The 16,871-nt window shown below is 38.8% G+C and overlaps 1 protein-coding gene across 1 annotated transcript; it reads right to left on the bottom strand.

The window, feature by feature from the left end:
• On the bottom strand, positions 1-13,290 carry LOC131692297 (sodium-dependent nutrient amino acid transporter 1-like). The gene is made up of 7 exons (XM_058979267.1): positions 13,133-13,290; positions 2,464-2,785; positions 2,180-2,399; positions 1,854-2,124; positions 1,635-1,738; positions 488-1,116; positions 1-425 (listed from the first exon to the last, which is right to left on the bottom strand). Exons 1-7 carry the CDS (start codon positions 13,196-13,198, stop codon positions 175-177), a joined length of 1,863 nt encoding a protein of 620 aa, XP_058835250.1. The 5' UTR covers positions 13,199-13,290; the 3' UTR covers positions 1-174.
• Positions 13,291-16,871: the final 3,581 nt, after the last annotated feature.

The following is a 16,871-nucleotide window of genomic DNA, read 5'->3' as shown; positions in this document are numbered from 1 at the left end:
TCTATTTAATATCAGCTATAATAAAACAATATGGCAACGGTTAATTCTAAATTGCCAAGCTACAAATATTGGATGCGAATCCAATGAATCTCAATTCAACTAACGATAAGCTAAAAGTACATATACAAACACAAATGAGGTTAAAACTTCAACCTTCACAGCGCACAACATTTCTCAGCTGAACAGCTTTCGCTTGATGAAGTCGATTGCGTTTCGATCTCGCGTTACCGTTGCGTCATGTCGTTCTACCTCTTCCTGGTAGCGGATTCGAGTCTCTGTTATTTCTGGACCCCACTCGGCCAGTGGACGAAATGATTTCTTAACTGCAGCAAACAATGAATCCAACGTTTTCGTGCGCCATGTGGCATACAAAGCCCAACCGGGTAATTGAAGAACTGCAACGATGTAGATGCACCATCCTAGAACTGGAAGAAATTGAAACGAAATGAGTTTAGATTTAAAGAAATAGCTTAACAATCTTCCTTACCATTGTATCCATTAGGAACAGAGAACGCTTCATAGTCTACAAAACTCAGCAATAGAATCAGCACCGTCACCAGAGGAGTCACAATGCCCCAGCAGATCCTCCAAAACAAACTGGTACTGCGTTCCAGCATGAATTTTATGTCCCGACAGATCCGATCCACACCGTATATCCAAGCTAGCGTCACCAGTTCGAACACCGCCAGAGTCAAGGTTACATACTTAGCCCCATAGTAGTCCAAAATATCCAGCAGATCCAATCCTCCGGGTGTCAGATAAACCAATCCAAACGAAAAACCTGCCAGGGCAACTGCTGTAACAACCTGCCAGTTCTTCAACCACGGGCACTGATCGCGAACCGCTGTCACGATGCTCGTTGTCACACCCAAATTACTGCCCAGTCCGACGATGAACAGCATTAGAAAGAAAAGGGCCGAAAATAGCTGCGGCAGCAGGTCAAACTTTGCGATTGCGTCCGGGTAGGTCATAAACGTTAGCCCGGCGCCACTTTTCACCACCGTCTGGATGTCGTTCTGTTCGGTTACGTACGCCAGATTGCCGATTACGCCGAACACAATGCAGCCGGCAATTATGGAGGTGAAGGTGTCCAGCCAGGAAATGATCATGGCGTCCCTTTTGGGAGAGGGAGAGGAAATTTAAATTTATTTACGATTTGCACTAGATGATTAAGGAATTAGGGGTACATGCGAATTATTATGTTTTGCTACGGACGAATTTCTGGAGTGCCATTTTAATTGTTCGTTATTTGCAAGCGCCCGTTAAGCGGCCCGTTCAATACTTTTGTCAATAGACAGTATTGACGATATGCAAGACGTCAATCCCATTTTTTCCCACTTTTTTCTATTACGCGTTCAACATTTTTGTTATTACTCTCTAGTATTGACAAAAGTATTGAACGTGTAAGGGCCACTTTAGGAGTGTTTGGCATCCTTTGAACAAACGTCCAATGTATTGAACTAACGTAGGACGACTTCCTTACACTGAGCGGATACCGTGACTGATTTTAAAATAAGGGCTCTTAACACATTACGAACAGGATAATGTTGACTGCCATTATGGCACGAATACGTCCTACACACCCTATGACAAATTAACCCGTTGAATTAAGCAGCAAAAACTATTTCACTTACTTGTAAACATTATTGGAAAAGTTGTTGAACGAAGAATAGGCAATAATACCACCGAAGCAAACCGACAGCGAGAAGAAACACTGAGTTACAGCTTCATACCACACCTACAAAAAGACAGGCAGATGTTAGTGAGCAACGTAACGCAAACTCTACTTGCAGGCGCATTGCAACTGCCCGACCGTGGTGGTGGGTGCAAGAGCACTTCGCACGGAAACGCACCGTAACGTTCAACAATTGGTCCCACTGTGGTGTTAGAAAGTACAGAATTCCGTTGAATGCTCCCTTCAATGTGCACGCGTGTACCAGCAGGATGGCGATAATGACGTACGGAAAGATGGCGAGAAAGTAGGAAGCCTTTCCGGTACTTTTGATGCCTTTGATGAGAATCGTCGCAACACACAGCCACGAGAACAGAAGGCACAGAGCCAGCTTCCAGTCGGGGATTCCAACACCTTCGTACAGTGATGTGTTTTTGTGCATCACAGAATTGCTGGAATGGATGAACGATTTAGTTAATTGTTTTTAGAGTGTTTTGAAGTACTCACAGAAAGTACAGCTCAGCTGATGCTTTAGGTGGGACAGTTGAATTCGACACGATTTGTCCGACAAAATCCGAATCGACACAGTTTGGCCAAGTTGGATCACACTTAGCCCAAGGCAGTTCGACGCTGAACGATGCCAACAGATATCGAAACGTAATTGCTAATACTGGTGTGTAGTAGGTCATGACGATGAACATGGCAATAGATTGGCCCACTCCGATTCCTTAAATTTACCAAGAGGTGATTAGTTGATTAGAGATACAGATAGACGACAAAATAGAACTCACCTCTCATAGCAGGACTCAAATCGTAGATTTTAACACATCCGCGGCTGGAAAATTGTCCCATCACCATCTCCAGATAGTAGATCGGACGTCCTACGATGAACAGTACCACCAGATAGGGGATCAAGAAAGCACCCCCTCCATTCTTGAGAGCAGTGTACGGGAACTTCCACACGTTTCCAAATCCGACGGAATAGGCTATACAGGAAAGCATAAATTCCACATCTTTCCCCCATTTATCGCGAACCGGCTGCGTCGAGGATTTCGGTGCGCTTCCATTGCCAACCGCAGCAGGTGATACACTTGTTCCGTTGTTATTGTGTGTCTAGTAGAAGCAAGATAATAAAATGTCAATGTAATAAATGATAATGCGTTGTTCACGACAATGAAAGGTACTTCAGCAGTTTACAGCGCTGTGGTTCGACGTGAGAATTGAAAGTTTGAGTGTAAGAGTTTGCTAATTCAAATATTTTTTTTGACGTAGGACTACGTCTTTGTTTTCGATATATACACTTTGCAAAATCTAAAAAATGGTATGTAACGAAAAGTGGTCCCATTTTAAACGCATATGATTCAGCCATCTCACGATAAATTTTAATTTTTTTTTGCGCATATCGCCTCGAAATACTTCTAAGAATAGATTCCAATAGGTAAACCCAAAGATTTTCTGATATCATGGCATTAAAAATTTAAATAATGTACAACCTAGTCAAAATATCGCGCATTTTCATACAGAAGATAGCGCTTCCCAAGCCCGGCACGACAGATTGGTGTACCTAGCGCGCTACGCTTCTACACCCAAAACGTACCCGGTAAGATTCGCTTACATTAATGCAATAAATACGAGCGAAAATTGCAAGCCTTCTGGTAATGTGCGAAAATTGCAAGAAGCTTCCTTGCATGCAATGCAAGAAACAGAAAAACCGAATTTTGCCTATGTATTAGCGATGTATGTGTATTGGTGACCAATATGCGTTAGAAAAAAAAGACTGTTGGCATTAAAAAATGAATCCTGCACAAACAGATCGCTAAGCAATGCTTTATCCACCCAACCATACTACCAGATAGTAATAAGTGGATAAAAGCCACATATAAACACTTAGATGATTTCACGATTAATGAAAAAAGTAAAACAAGTAGCCAGATTTGAACTCAGGCCTTTCCGCATCATAGCGCTCACTATAAGCACTGATCTGTCCTTACACATAAGAACAGGAGGTTAAAACTCTTACAGTTGTCACATCCGCAATTTGATGCCGTCTCGTGTGTAATGAATAAACCACAAAACTGCGTTTGATGATGTTGGTAAGGAATGAATAAAAAGTAGACGGAAAATAAAAACTCGCCGTGCGTTGCTATACCAACCAGCATAGGCATGTGAATGTGGTGGTAATCCGTTGACAGTGTGTTGAAGAAACGTATGTACGTATAGCGAGAGATGAAGTGATTTTATATGCTTGCAACAATTGCAAGCGGCTTTAACTGCAAAATTGCAAGCGATGCTAACATTATTTGCAAGTGATTGTCGCTTGCAATAATTGCAAGAGATTTTTGTTTTGGGTGTATGAATGACGTCATTATCGACTATTTAAAGAGCGGATTTGGGCGGACAAGCTCAGTTGCCTGTTGAACACCTGTTTTCACAGCCAGTGTAGCTGAGCTAGAAGTCCGTTACACTGGCTGTGGAGGTACGCTATCCAGTGCCGCCCAACACGCGACTGAGTTTGTCCGTTCTATTCGAACGCAAAATCGATTGTACATTCGATCTCTATTTGCAAACACGGTTAACATAGTGTCGTGGTACTAGTTGTCTCTTTCGCTCTACCCATCATCACCATCAGCGTTGACCCATTTTGCTTAGTGCGCTTGGGTTCAATGTTTGAGGCGAATGTGTAGGTAGGAATATCTAATTTGTTAGCAGGGTTACCATATTCACAGATTTTTCTGTAATGTCACAGCTTTTTTTTCACAATTTTTTATCATAGATTTTTTTCCAAAGATGGCAGATTTTTGGTATTTTGATGTAAATTTCACAGATTTTTGGAAATATTGTGGTTTTTCACAGATTTTTCGAAAATTTATCACAGATTTTTTTCCTGCTTCAGTTATCATATATGGTAAAAAGTTATTTTTGGCCGAAACACAGATTTCAATGTGGCATTCCTGTTTGTTAGCGGTTGCGTGCGTAACCTGCATGATAACAATATGTGCTTTCGTTACGCAAAGACGAAAACTTTTTTAGCAACAAATTTACGCGGATCGATGGACAGCACAATGGAAGTTTATTATTTACGTTCGATCAATTCATTGATTCATTTCCACTCAGCCTATTCTATTTTGATTCTACTAATAGGTACATACTACAAAGCCTCTTTATGAATGAATACACTGCCACTCGAAAAACCGTTGCAAAAACGCATCGAAGTCCATATATAAAATTGTTTTTGATTCTTGTATATTTATAGTTTCGATATATGATTTAGACCACTGCATTCGCTATATTTGTATGCGTACTTTAGGAAAGTTACAATAATGACAAAATATAACTAGAAAGTTTGGTCTATACATGAAATGTGATTACATCGTCTAAAATTTGATTTTTCTTCAGGGGTCCGGGTTTTTTTACCAAACACAATCGATAAGTTTTTACAATTTTTAAAAGCTGATCTTGTGCTATAAAGATTTAGTTCCAGATATTAGTTCGGTCACGGTTTCTGTCTTCTTTCTTCAGATCTTCTCAAATAAGTTTAATCGGATTGGATCACCTACTACAAATGAAATGACCTGATAACCGATGTTGATTGGTTGTGCTTAAACTATACGTAAGAAATATATTCGATTTATTATTACTCTAAATGTACCAAGAAAATAAATATTTTAGTAATAGTCCTACGTCTACATTTCGTGCAACCCCATAGAGCTGCCCCTTGTAGTTTTTTCGGAGATCCAAATGGAGAAGTTAGTTGAGTAAGTTTGTACAATTTTTGGATTATAAGATAATGATAAGATGGTGTTTTTCTTCAAAACTGGGTATCTACAAAATTTTAAAAGCATAGAAAAATTTCAAATAGTTTAGCCAAATAAAGGGATTTAATTTTGTTGAAAAAAGTATATAGCTACGACTAATGGGATGTAAAACAATTTATTTGTACTTAGTTTGCATTTGTTTAAATTTTGGTGAATAAGCCCCTGGAAGTAATTATGGTGTTTTCGTTATTTTCATAATTGATAGTACAAAAAAATCATCAAATGCTCATTAAACGTGATCATGACGTACTAAAGATAAGCGATATTTTTTTATAATTTTCCTTAAATTTTCGAAAAGTAATGTGTGGTCCAAGCACATTTGAATTGTTCTACTTTTTGGAACAGTATTTGTAGCGTCCGAACGTAATTTATGGTCGACCTTTTTCCGTTTTGCTATAAATCTTATCTGTAGGACATGTATGTATTGTGTAAAAAAAATTAAAAAAAAAACGAAATCTCCAGCTATTATCATCCAGCCAGTGCGGCTAGTTTTGGATTTTGGGCACGGTTAACTCAATTGTGTGCTTTCGATCCATCGAAATGTCGAGATCTGACGAAACAATGTTATTTTTTATGAAAATAAATGTTATTTTTTACGAAAAATGCCAATAGTTATATAACAAAAACTTAAATAACTCATACCCCATTTGCCTTAGCTATACACTTTCTTAAAAGAAAATTACGCCCTCTGCTCAACTATTTAAAGTGTTTTCTATAGTTTTAAATTTTTGTGGATATCCAGTTTTGAAGAAAAAAATGCACTTTTGACTAAGTTTTAATGGCTCTGTCGTGCTTATAATCCAAACTTTGTACAAATTAGCTCACCAAACTTCTCCATTGGGGTATCCAGAAAAATAAACAAATTGTGAAAAAATCTAAAACAGTTCTGGAGTACTTCAATAAGCATGTATTTAAAATTTTACCCAAAATCAGCCCATTTTTTCAAAAAATCAACAGTCGCCACCAGTAGGGAGCGTTTTAGCAAATTCATTCCGAAGAAGAAAGTGGTCCTAAAACTCTAACCTTTCATTCAAGAAGTGAGCATGACGACTTTTTTAACGCAATATGATTTTGGGACGCCCTAATGGATACCCACCGGTTCCGAGGAAGGCCACCCAATGTCCCTGTTCGAGACGTCATGGCAAGCCGCGATATCTTCGTTATGTCCTTCATCTATCTCTTCCTAAAATCAATCAATAGAAGAATTTAGCCCCTCTCTTTTTTCCTCATTCTCAGAAATCTTCTGACTGCATTTGTGGCGCCGACTCGCTTCAGACCACTACTACTACTCTCACTCATAAATAAAAATTGGAACCGAAAGATCTGATCACCCAATTTAGAGGATTTCCCACGCGAGCTGTCTTGGCAGTACAGGTCGTTCCGTCGATAATCTGTCATAATCTTCAAGCTTGATTTGTCTCTTTTCTCTCATTGTTGTCTATTCTCTCTTTCCCGTATATTGCTCTCATAAATTCATGAAAACAAGATCACGATTTCGTGAACTGAACGATATACGAAAACCGTGACCAAGTTCCTGAAATTATGAATAATAAACCTCGTACTCATGAAACTATGTGTGTTTCCAAAATAATAGGTCGCGTTGAACATATGCATGGCGTTACATTCGATTGTTTGGTAGGGAGGGATTCCATGAGAAACAGGCCGACCGCAAAATATGACCATCGTCGATTCGAACGAAACTTTGTAGGTGTGTTCGCTGTATGAATCTCCATGATATTCTCTGGCAATTGGAATATATTGATACCAGAGTAATTTTTCAAAAGGGCGTAAACGTTTCTACGTGCATGAATTTCAATTTTTTTTGTTCGATTACTGTATTTTATACAGCAAAACTATCTGAGAACAAGTTACAGGAAATGAATACTTCTGTTCGAAAAAATATACACTGAAAAAAATGTTGTGTCATTTTTCAAAAAACAAAAATTTATGATAAAAATTTAAATTGCGAAAAAACTCATTTTTTAAAATTTTTTATATTTTGTTACCAAAAACCTAAAGAGAAAAGAAACATTTTGATTGTGATTGCATGATGGAAAAAAAATCGGTAAAAAAGTTTTTCTAACAATAACTTCGTACATGTTTTTAAATTTCATACTAATAGACATACAAAATTGTAATTCTATTACAGAATATAATTCTAAGCACCATTTAAAATCAAAATGCATTTAACAAAAATATTCCAAAATGCGATAGTTGTCGAGATATTTGAAATTTTGCTACTTCAAAAACAATTAATTCGTGTAATTATGCTCTTTTTAAAATTTATTCGCGTTACCCCATCAAAAAATGTCAAAAATTTAATGTTTATCGTTTTAAAGACGTAAAAGCAACTTTTTTAGTGTATTTGGATCCTGGAGAAGCTTTCAATAAAAAAGTTTTCCTAACAACAACTTTTGACATTTTTTTTATAATTCTTACTATTTGCAGTCAAAAATACAATTTTCTTTTTGAATATGATTCTAAACGCCATTTTAAATCGAAATGCTTTTAACAAAAATTTTCTAAAATGTAGTAGTTCTCGAGATATTTTAACTTATGTTTTAACAACACAATTATTTTGTTCTATTACGACCTTTTCATAAGTTAGTCGCGTTTATCCATCAACAATAATAGGTTTTTCAAAAGGCCCGTAAACTTTCGTGCAACTTTCTCTTTGACATCAAGGCAATATTGTAAACCATTTGAAAGTTACATGAAAGCAACCAAAATATATTTCAACCATAGGGTCTGTTGATTAAACTATATAGCTAAATCATATGTTGGTTGTTTTCATGTAACTTTAAAATGTTTCACAATATCGCCTTGATGTCAAAGAGAAAGTTGCAGGAAAGTTTACGGGCCTTTTGTAAAACCTATTATTGTTGATGGAGAAACGCGACAAAGTTATGAAATGGTCGTAATAAAACAAAATAATTGTGTTGTTAAAACAAAAGTTAAAATATCTCGAGAACTACTACATTTTAGAAAATTTTTGTTAAGAGCATTTCGATTTAAAATGGCGTTTAGAATCATATTCAAAAAGAAAATTGTATTTTTGACTGCAAATAGTAAGAATTATAAAAAAATGTCAAAAGTTGTTGTTAGGAAAACTTTTTTATTGAAAGCTTCTCCAGGATCCAAATACACTAAAAAGTTGCTCAAAAAGTTACGTCTTTAAAACGATAAACATTAAATTTTTGAAATTTTTTGATGGGGTAACGCGAATAACTTTTAAAAAGAGCATAATTACACGAATTAATTGTTTTTGAAGTAGCAAAATTTAAATATCTCGAAAACTATCGCATTTTGGAATATTTTTGTTAAATGCATTTTGATTTTAAATGGTGCTTAGAATTATATTCTGTAATAAAATTACAATTTTGTATGTCAATTAGTATGAAATTTAAAAACATGTACGAAGTTATTATTAGAAAAACTTTATACCGATTTTTTCTCCATCGTGCAATCACAATCAAAATGTTTCTTTTCTCTTTAGATTTTTGGTAACAAAATATAAAAAATTAAAAAAAATGGTTTTTTGGAATTTAAATTTTTATCATAAATTTTTGTTTTTTTGAAAAATGACACAACATTTTTTTCAGTGTAAATTTTTTTCAGACAGAAGTATTCATTCCCTGTAACTCGTTCTCAGATAGTTTTGCTGTATAAAATACAGTAATCGAACAAAAAAAATTTGAAATTCATGCACGTAGAATCGTTTACGCCCTTTTGAAACGTTGCTCTTGAGTCAAAATAATCTTATTACCTGTGGAAAATATTTAGTCTTGCATGACGGTGAAACGTGTAAAGTTTCATTGGAATCTAAGATGGTCGGTCACGATTTTAAAGATTTTCGGACGGATCTTCGTGGAATTCTTCTAGGGTTACAGTGGTTTTTGTTACGATACTTTTTGTTGCGATACTTGTTCGTAATTTGGGAATACACAAACCACAGTTAAACGATGTTCATGATTGCAGGTTTTTTGTGATTTCTCATCAAGCCACCGTGATATTTTATTCATGAGTTTTCTATCGGATTTTTCTATCATAATAGCGTGATTTATATTCATGAATTCAGGATTTTTGTCACGATTTTCATAATTTCTATTCATGTTATCGTGATATTTTAGTCACGAGTACAATGATTTATGTTCTTGATTTTAGGATCTTAGTCACGATTTTTGTAATTTATTTGCACATTATGCTGATATTTTATTCTAGAGCTTACTTTCGAATTTGACACATAGAGTGATGTGACTGATGTTCTTGACATCAGCAGTTTTATTATGATGTTCGTAATTTTTTCTTCGCCTTTTCGCGATCTGATATTTTTTGGTTATTATCGGTTCTTGTACTCGGAGTGTCGCGACAATATAAATAGGAACATATATGTGTGACCAAAAAGCGGGATCTTGTTCCATGAATTATATCACGAACACGATTTGTAGCTCTGTAATGTATTTTTGGTGCTCAGCGCAGTTTCCTTTTTCTGTAGAGGCATCACACAGAACCTTATCAAATGAATAAGGATGTCCTAGGTCCTAATAGTTTTCTTATATCTACTGCTCGTGCCTCTAGCTGGTCGCTAGCAGCTGGGCATATATAACATTTCATGTAACAGTTCATGGAACAAAAATGATTCTACCAATAATACTCTAAATTTTGTAAAATAGTTCCCGTGAAAAATTCATGACCATGTTGCATGAAATTGAAAATGATTAGGGATATCTTCTAAACAGCACAAGCTCGCAAGATAGGACCCAGGTCAAGTAGGAATCATGAACTAGTTCACGAACCCATGAATAACATTTCAGGATTTGTGAAATAATTTACGTGCACGAATTGTATGTCATGTCTATTATACTAAGGATCAAGAATCAGTTCACGAATACATGAAAAATAGTTTATGACTTCGTAAACTATTTCACGAGCACGAATGGTAAGTCATGAATTTCAGTTCATGAGTACATGCATAATTTTCCATGATCTCGTGAAATATTACACGACCACGAATGGTAAATCGTGGCTATTATACAGTTTGCGAACACATGAATAACATTGAATGATATCGTGAAATATTTCACAAGCGCGAATGGTAAATCGTGACTAGTATACTAGGGATCATGAACTAGTTCACGAACACATGAATAAAATTTCATGATTCCGTAAACTATTTCACGACCACGAATAGTAAGTCGGGACTATTATACTAGGAATCATGAACCAGTTCACGAATAAATGCATAATATTTGATAATTTTGTGAACTATTTCTCGAGCACAGATATTGGATCGTAACTAATATATTAATGAATTAGTTCACGAGGATTGCATAGATTCATGAAAAAAATTCCGAGTTTCGTGAAATAGCTCACAAGAAAGTAACCAGACTGTTTTGTTTTTGTGAACCAATGTTCCTAAACCTATGAATAACATCATAGGTGATCATTTGGTTTTATATATAATGTTCTTAAAGTTCTGTACTAGTTCACGTACCGGAAATCTATTTGGTAATGACATGGCGGAAAACATGACATAAGTTCCCAAAACAAAAATAAATATTTCCACTAATAAAAGCGTTATGCGGGCGTTACTAGAGAGAAATTGAACATAATTATAAAAGCCATGATTTTTGTTCATGGCCCTGTTTTCGTAACGTAAAAGGTATTTCCAGAATTCATGGCATTTTATTCACGATTTTGGGAATAATTTTTTCCGTGTATGCTTAGTAAATGTATTAAAAATTGGCTTTTATTTAATTTTAATCACTCCTTTTGCGCATTCACCTGGCCAATAAAGGGCGAACACGAAATTATTGTGACACATTCAACAGGGCATAACTTTTTTACCAATGGGTAAAAATCAACCAAATTTTGCACACTTTCTCATTGATGTGTATTGTTTACAAACTCGAAGTCGTGTTTTTCGATTCAACGAAAATGGAGGTGAACCAACGCGAGTCGAGAGAACAAATTCATTCCAAACACCTGGAATTTCCCGACCTGTCGCACCGGCAGTTGGGAAAAATGTTGAACATTTACCATTCAACCGTCTCCAGAGTGTTGAAGCGGTTGACGTTGGACCACGGCAAAGGAGCTGAAGAAAACTGGGACCGGAGAACAAAAAGACGGAGGTAAAGGTGAAGCGGATAATTAAAGAAAATCCCAACGTCTCAAGCCGTGATTTGGCTAAAAAGATCGGCATGTCGCAGAGCTACGTCCAGAATGCAAAGAAGAGAGCTGGACTACATGCATACAAGGTACAGAACTTCCCAAACCGCGATGAGCGGCAACAATCGACGGCTAAAACTCGGGCACGGAAGCTCTACGAGAAGATGCTGACAAAATATGGCTGCTGTGTGATGGACGACGAAACGTATATAAAAGCCGATTTTAAACAAATTCCGGGGTTGGAGTTTTTCACCGGCAAGAGCAAGTTCTATGTGAACGACAAATTTAAGAAGAAGAAAATGTCGAAGTTCGCCTCCAAATATCTCATTTGGCAGGCCATCTACTCTTGCGGACTGAGGAGTGAGCCTTTCGTGACAAAGGGCACAGTAAATGGCGAGATCTACAAATCTGAGTGCCTCGAGAAGCGCCTTTTGGCGTTCTTGCAGCAGCACGACGAAGCTCCGCTATTTTGACCAGATTTGGCATCATGCCACTATTCTAAAAGTGTCCTGGAGTGGTATGAGACCAATTCTGTCCATTTTGTTCCAAAGGACATAAATCCGCCAAACTGTCCGGAGCTGCGCCCGGTGGAGCAGTACTGGGCAATGATGAAGCGGGAACTTCGGAAGAGCAAGAAGACAGTCAAAGACGAGAAGGACATGTTAAGAAAATGGAAAAAAAACTGAGAATTTGGTACCGGATGACACTGTAAAGACTTTGATGGAGGGCATCAAGCGAAAATGCGTTCAATTTTACACTCAAGGCTCCATCGATAAACTTTTCTTTTGATTTTTGAAGTAAATATATGTATAAAACTACCCTAAAATTTTGGTTTGATTGTAAACATTATAAGAAAATTGGCATGACATTTTCGGTGTCGCAATAATTTCGTGTTCGCCCTTTAAAACGGAAAAGAACCATCCTACTATAATGAAAATGTAATGTACACATTATTCACAATCCGTTCAGAGTTCCAATAAAACGATAATGAATCACCTCCGTGTACCGAAAAGAAAAACACCCATATGCAAATCATCATAGGAATACATCATAACGTAATCTCTCATTCAAAACCTTCTCACATGCGGTTTTATTGATCTGCTAAGTTGTACGCTTCGAAACGTGTACTGAATAGGTACGGAGGGTTGTGAATGGCCGAATCAAAACAAAAACCACCCAGTAGGATGCACGTTTCGCGTCAATTGAGACGGTAGGTAAACTGTACACACCGCACCAGCCGCTAATCGGTACTCACGCCACGATCAAGTTCTCTCACTTTCTCGGGGAATCCCGTGGTAGGTCAGGGTTTCACTGAGATGCCTGTGGGATTTTTCGCGCAACTCGTTTGGTTCGCGAACAGGTCGTCAGCGTTTGATGTTTTAATTCCTTCTTAATTTTATATGTCTCCAATCAATAAATTTATTAAACCGGTTATGCACTGCTGAAATTATTTAGCGGGTTCAATTTTGATACTTACCAAACCACCGGAACCGCCTCCGGTGACATCAACGCGAGACTCCGCAATGTATGCCTGATTTTCCATGTCACTTGTTGCACTTGGTTCAGCCTCTTCTAAGCTGAGTTTGTTTAATATTGTCAGCTACAGTTTGGCATCACAACCGACTAAACACGTGGGTATCTGGCGAGCAACTGATTCCCGGCTCCGATCGAAGGCAAGATTCAGATGCACTACGGCGAAGGAGCGCGTTTCGCGGATAGGAATCAGTTTTAGATAATCAGCAGAAATACTACAAAATTGCACACTGATTTGCCGTCTGATAAGCCGTTGATGCTTACCATCAATAAACATACATAGTAGCTCTACGACTGGTAGTAAAAGTCGTTGTTGCTGAATTGCCGAGTAAGCACGATGTCACTGAATGGATTGAGGGTAAGTTTATTTTATTTTATTCGAGCGCGACACTTACATAGATCAATTGCATCGAGACACTCAGCATCACTTCCTCGGTTTATTTTGCACTTCAAATTCCCATCTATAAAGTCGCGATTTTCCACTACGATGAGTTCCCAGAGGATGTCCAGTCATGGTTATAAAAACCGATTCGTTTGAAGGAGTAAAAGCCCAAACCGAATGGTTTGTCACTGACGGTGCGTCAGCGAGTGGGTAAAAAGCTATATAGCCATGGAGTACATTCCAGACAACTTTGAAAAAAAAATAAGTATGATACAGCGTTAGCGACAGTGGCATCATGTGGCCGACAGGGTACGCGGGTACCTTTATAGGAATTGAAGATTGCTTATTATCATTATAAAGTTGTCTGACGATTTGACCCTAATCCGATCATTACAGAAGTTTCCGTGGAAGCCCGAGTGACCATAGGGTCAATGATAGGAAGATGTCTTTTGAAGTAATTCCAGAAATTTGACAGCCGTATTGCTAGGATTCCTGCGGAATTGACAAATCGTCGCTGTTGTGCTATCTCATGACAAGCGCCATTAAGGACATTTCGAGGAAAACGATTTTTAAAGTTTCAGATTGAATATCTTGAAGCTTATAAATGATAGAAACAATTCAAAGAAGACAATTGGTGCTTCTATCTATTCTATATTAATCTTTCAAATATTACGAAGATCGGTTGACTATGTTGCGAGTATTTACTAAAAATGTAACAAAAGTCGCACTCACACGTGTCACAGGAGTGTATTGATGACAAATTTTGTATGACGTGTCGTAACTGTGCATGGAAAATTTCCCATAGAAAAAAATCATCAATTTTTAACTTTTATTCATATTTTTGGGTTCATTTGGTCTATAAACAATCGGTGAGATGCATTTTGAAGGAAATTAGTCAGGGAATCTAGAAAAAAAAAACAGTTATTTTTGGTTACAGTGTTGCCAAATATGCTATAGTTCCAGTTTAGAACTTAAACTGCATTTTTCTCACAATTCGTGTATTTTTGGTTTCAAAATGATTATGCCATTGTGTTTCTCCGATAATTTTACATATAAAAACTTTTTATGCATCACGATAATTTGAGCCAATCCCCAGACACAGTCATTTGAAACAAAAAATTAAAAATTTCTCAGCACATTTATCGCTATATCTCAGTAAACAAGCAGAATGTCAAAATTCTGAAAACGCCACTTTGTAGAGATTTTTTAGACAAGTAATGTGGCATATCTAACTAAGTTTACCCCAAAATGAAGTTTGTCATAAGATAGCACAACAGCGTCGAAATAGTATCCAAATGCTTGAAAATCTGGATTCTGTGTAACTTTTTCATATGTAGTACATTATATTTCAGAGCGTTGGGCCGACTATGGAACCCTGAGGTACTCCCGCCGTAACCCTAATCGACCTCTTTCCCATGTTCGTTTGGTAGACCAGTACTCGGTTCTGGAAGTAACTTTTCAGCACTTTGCACAGATAGTACGGAACCCACATTCTGTGCAGCGCTACGGCGATTGCCCCCCAGCTAGCACTGTTGAACGCGTTCTTCACGTCTATCGTTACGAGGGCGCAGTAGCGATTACCCTTTCTCTTTTGCTTAAATGCTTTCTCCGCGTTCGCGATGACTGTGTGAATGGCGTCCACCGTCGATATCCCTTTCCGGAACCCGAAATGCCTCTGCAATAGTCCGTTCTCACTTTCAGCGGAGGTAGTTAGCCTGTTGAGGATGACCAAGTTCCAGGAGCATACCAAGAGTATCCAGCAGGCATATAGGCTGATACGATGCTGGATCTTCTGGTGGTTTCCGTGGTTTTGGCAGTAACACCAACTTCTGTATCTTCCATCTATCCGGGAAGTAGCCATGTGCGTGTGTGTGTTTTTTTAGAGAGCAGTAAAAAATTTTTCAGGAAAACTCTGAGACCTGAGGGAAAATGTACAAAACCCCAATGTCTCAGGAAACGGGTTTGGGCTGCCATCACCCGACCCGCTAAAAACCACTGCTCTTGCCCAGAACCTGATTTCTTCCCGGCACTACCTTACGGCATTACTTCGGGAGGGGTTTTTATGTGCATAGCACACAGTCTAATTAAACTACTTACTAGTTCGTTTCTTCCGCAGGGTTACACCACCACTCCTCGACACACCACCAATTCTCCATCATCCACACAGACTGGCAATTTCTGCATGGCAGTCGGAAAGCTGGCTGTGAGTCGAGACTTAGTGCTCCTCCCCTACGAAGACAATCTGGACGGCAAACTTCAGACTGTCTAATTCACCGAGCCCTTCGGCTCCCTTGTGCCAGTTAGCACCGCAACTCCCTTCTCGCACCATTCGTTTACTCGTTGAGCACCAGACTTATTCGCGAACTACTCGGTCTAGTCCCCGACGATGGACCTAGCCTACTCCGACGGAGAATTCCCCAGCGAGAGAAGTTCTCCCGAAACCGAGCCTACCAACCAGGTGTCGAGGTCAGCTCGGCGACTCCGGTGGAGCAGGGCGTCCGGTTCGCTGATGCCCCGACGACCTGCGACTGGTGGTACCTCGCAGTCTACTCAGTCTAGTCCCCGGCGGTGAATCTAGCTTACGCCGACGGAGAGTTTCCCGGCGAAGGAAGCTCTCCCGATACCGATTCTTCTTTTGTTTTAGCACCACCATTTCTTGAGCACTTTGGCTTCCTCTCGTTCCGTTTCGCTCTACTTTCCCGATGAACCATTAAGCTCCCGCCCTCACTTGTTCGCGAACTACTCGGTCTAGTCCCCAACAATGGATCTAGTCTGTTGTCCTGCAACGGTAGATTTCTGATACCGATACCGATGTTCGTTTTTGTGAACCATTTAGCTCTCCGCGTCGTCCCGATCTACTCGGTCTAATCCCCGGCGGTGGATCTAGCGTACTCACGAGCTACCCGGTAGGGTGTCGAGATCCGTTTGGCGATTCCGGTGAAGCTTAACGTCCGGTTCACAGGCGCCCCGACAACCCAACACGGTGCTACGTCACGTACTACTCAACTGGTCCCCGGCGGTGGACCTAGTCTACACAGTCGGAGAGTTCCCCGGCGGTGGAATTTCTCTCGAAACCCGATTTGTGGCTTCTTGTTGGTCTCTTCACCACTTCCTCTGCAGCTCGGAGAGTATGCTCGAGACCACTCTGTTGACAGCGTCCCAGGTATGTTCGTCACGGCACATTTCTTCGACGATATTGTCCACTGTCATACCAGGTATACCCCTACGAGGGGTATACCTGGTATGACGGGGCATTCGAAGATCACGTGTTCTGGTGTCTCCTGCACAGTCGCACACTCCG

Source organism: Topomyia yanbarensis, chromosome 3 (assembly GCF_030247195.1).
Source record: "Topomyia yanbarensis strain Yona2022 chromosome 3, ASM3024719v1, whole genome shotgun sequence".
NCBI classification, from domain to species: Eukaryota; Metazoa; Arthropoda; class Insecta; order Diptera; family Culicidae; genus Topomyia; species Topomyia yanbarensis.
This window is presented reverse-complemented; position numbering and strand designations above follow the sequence as displayed.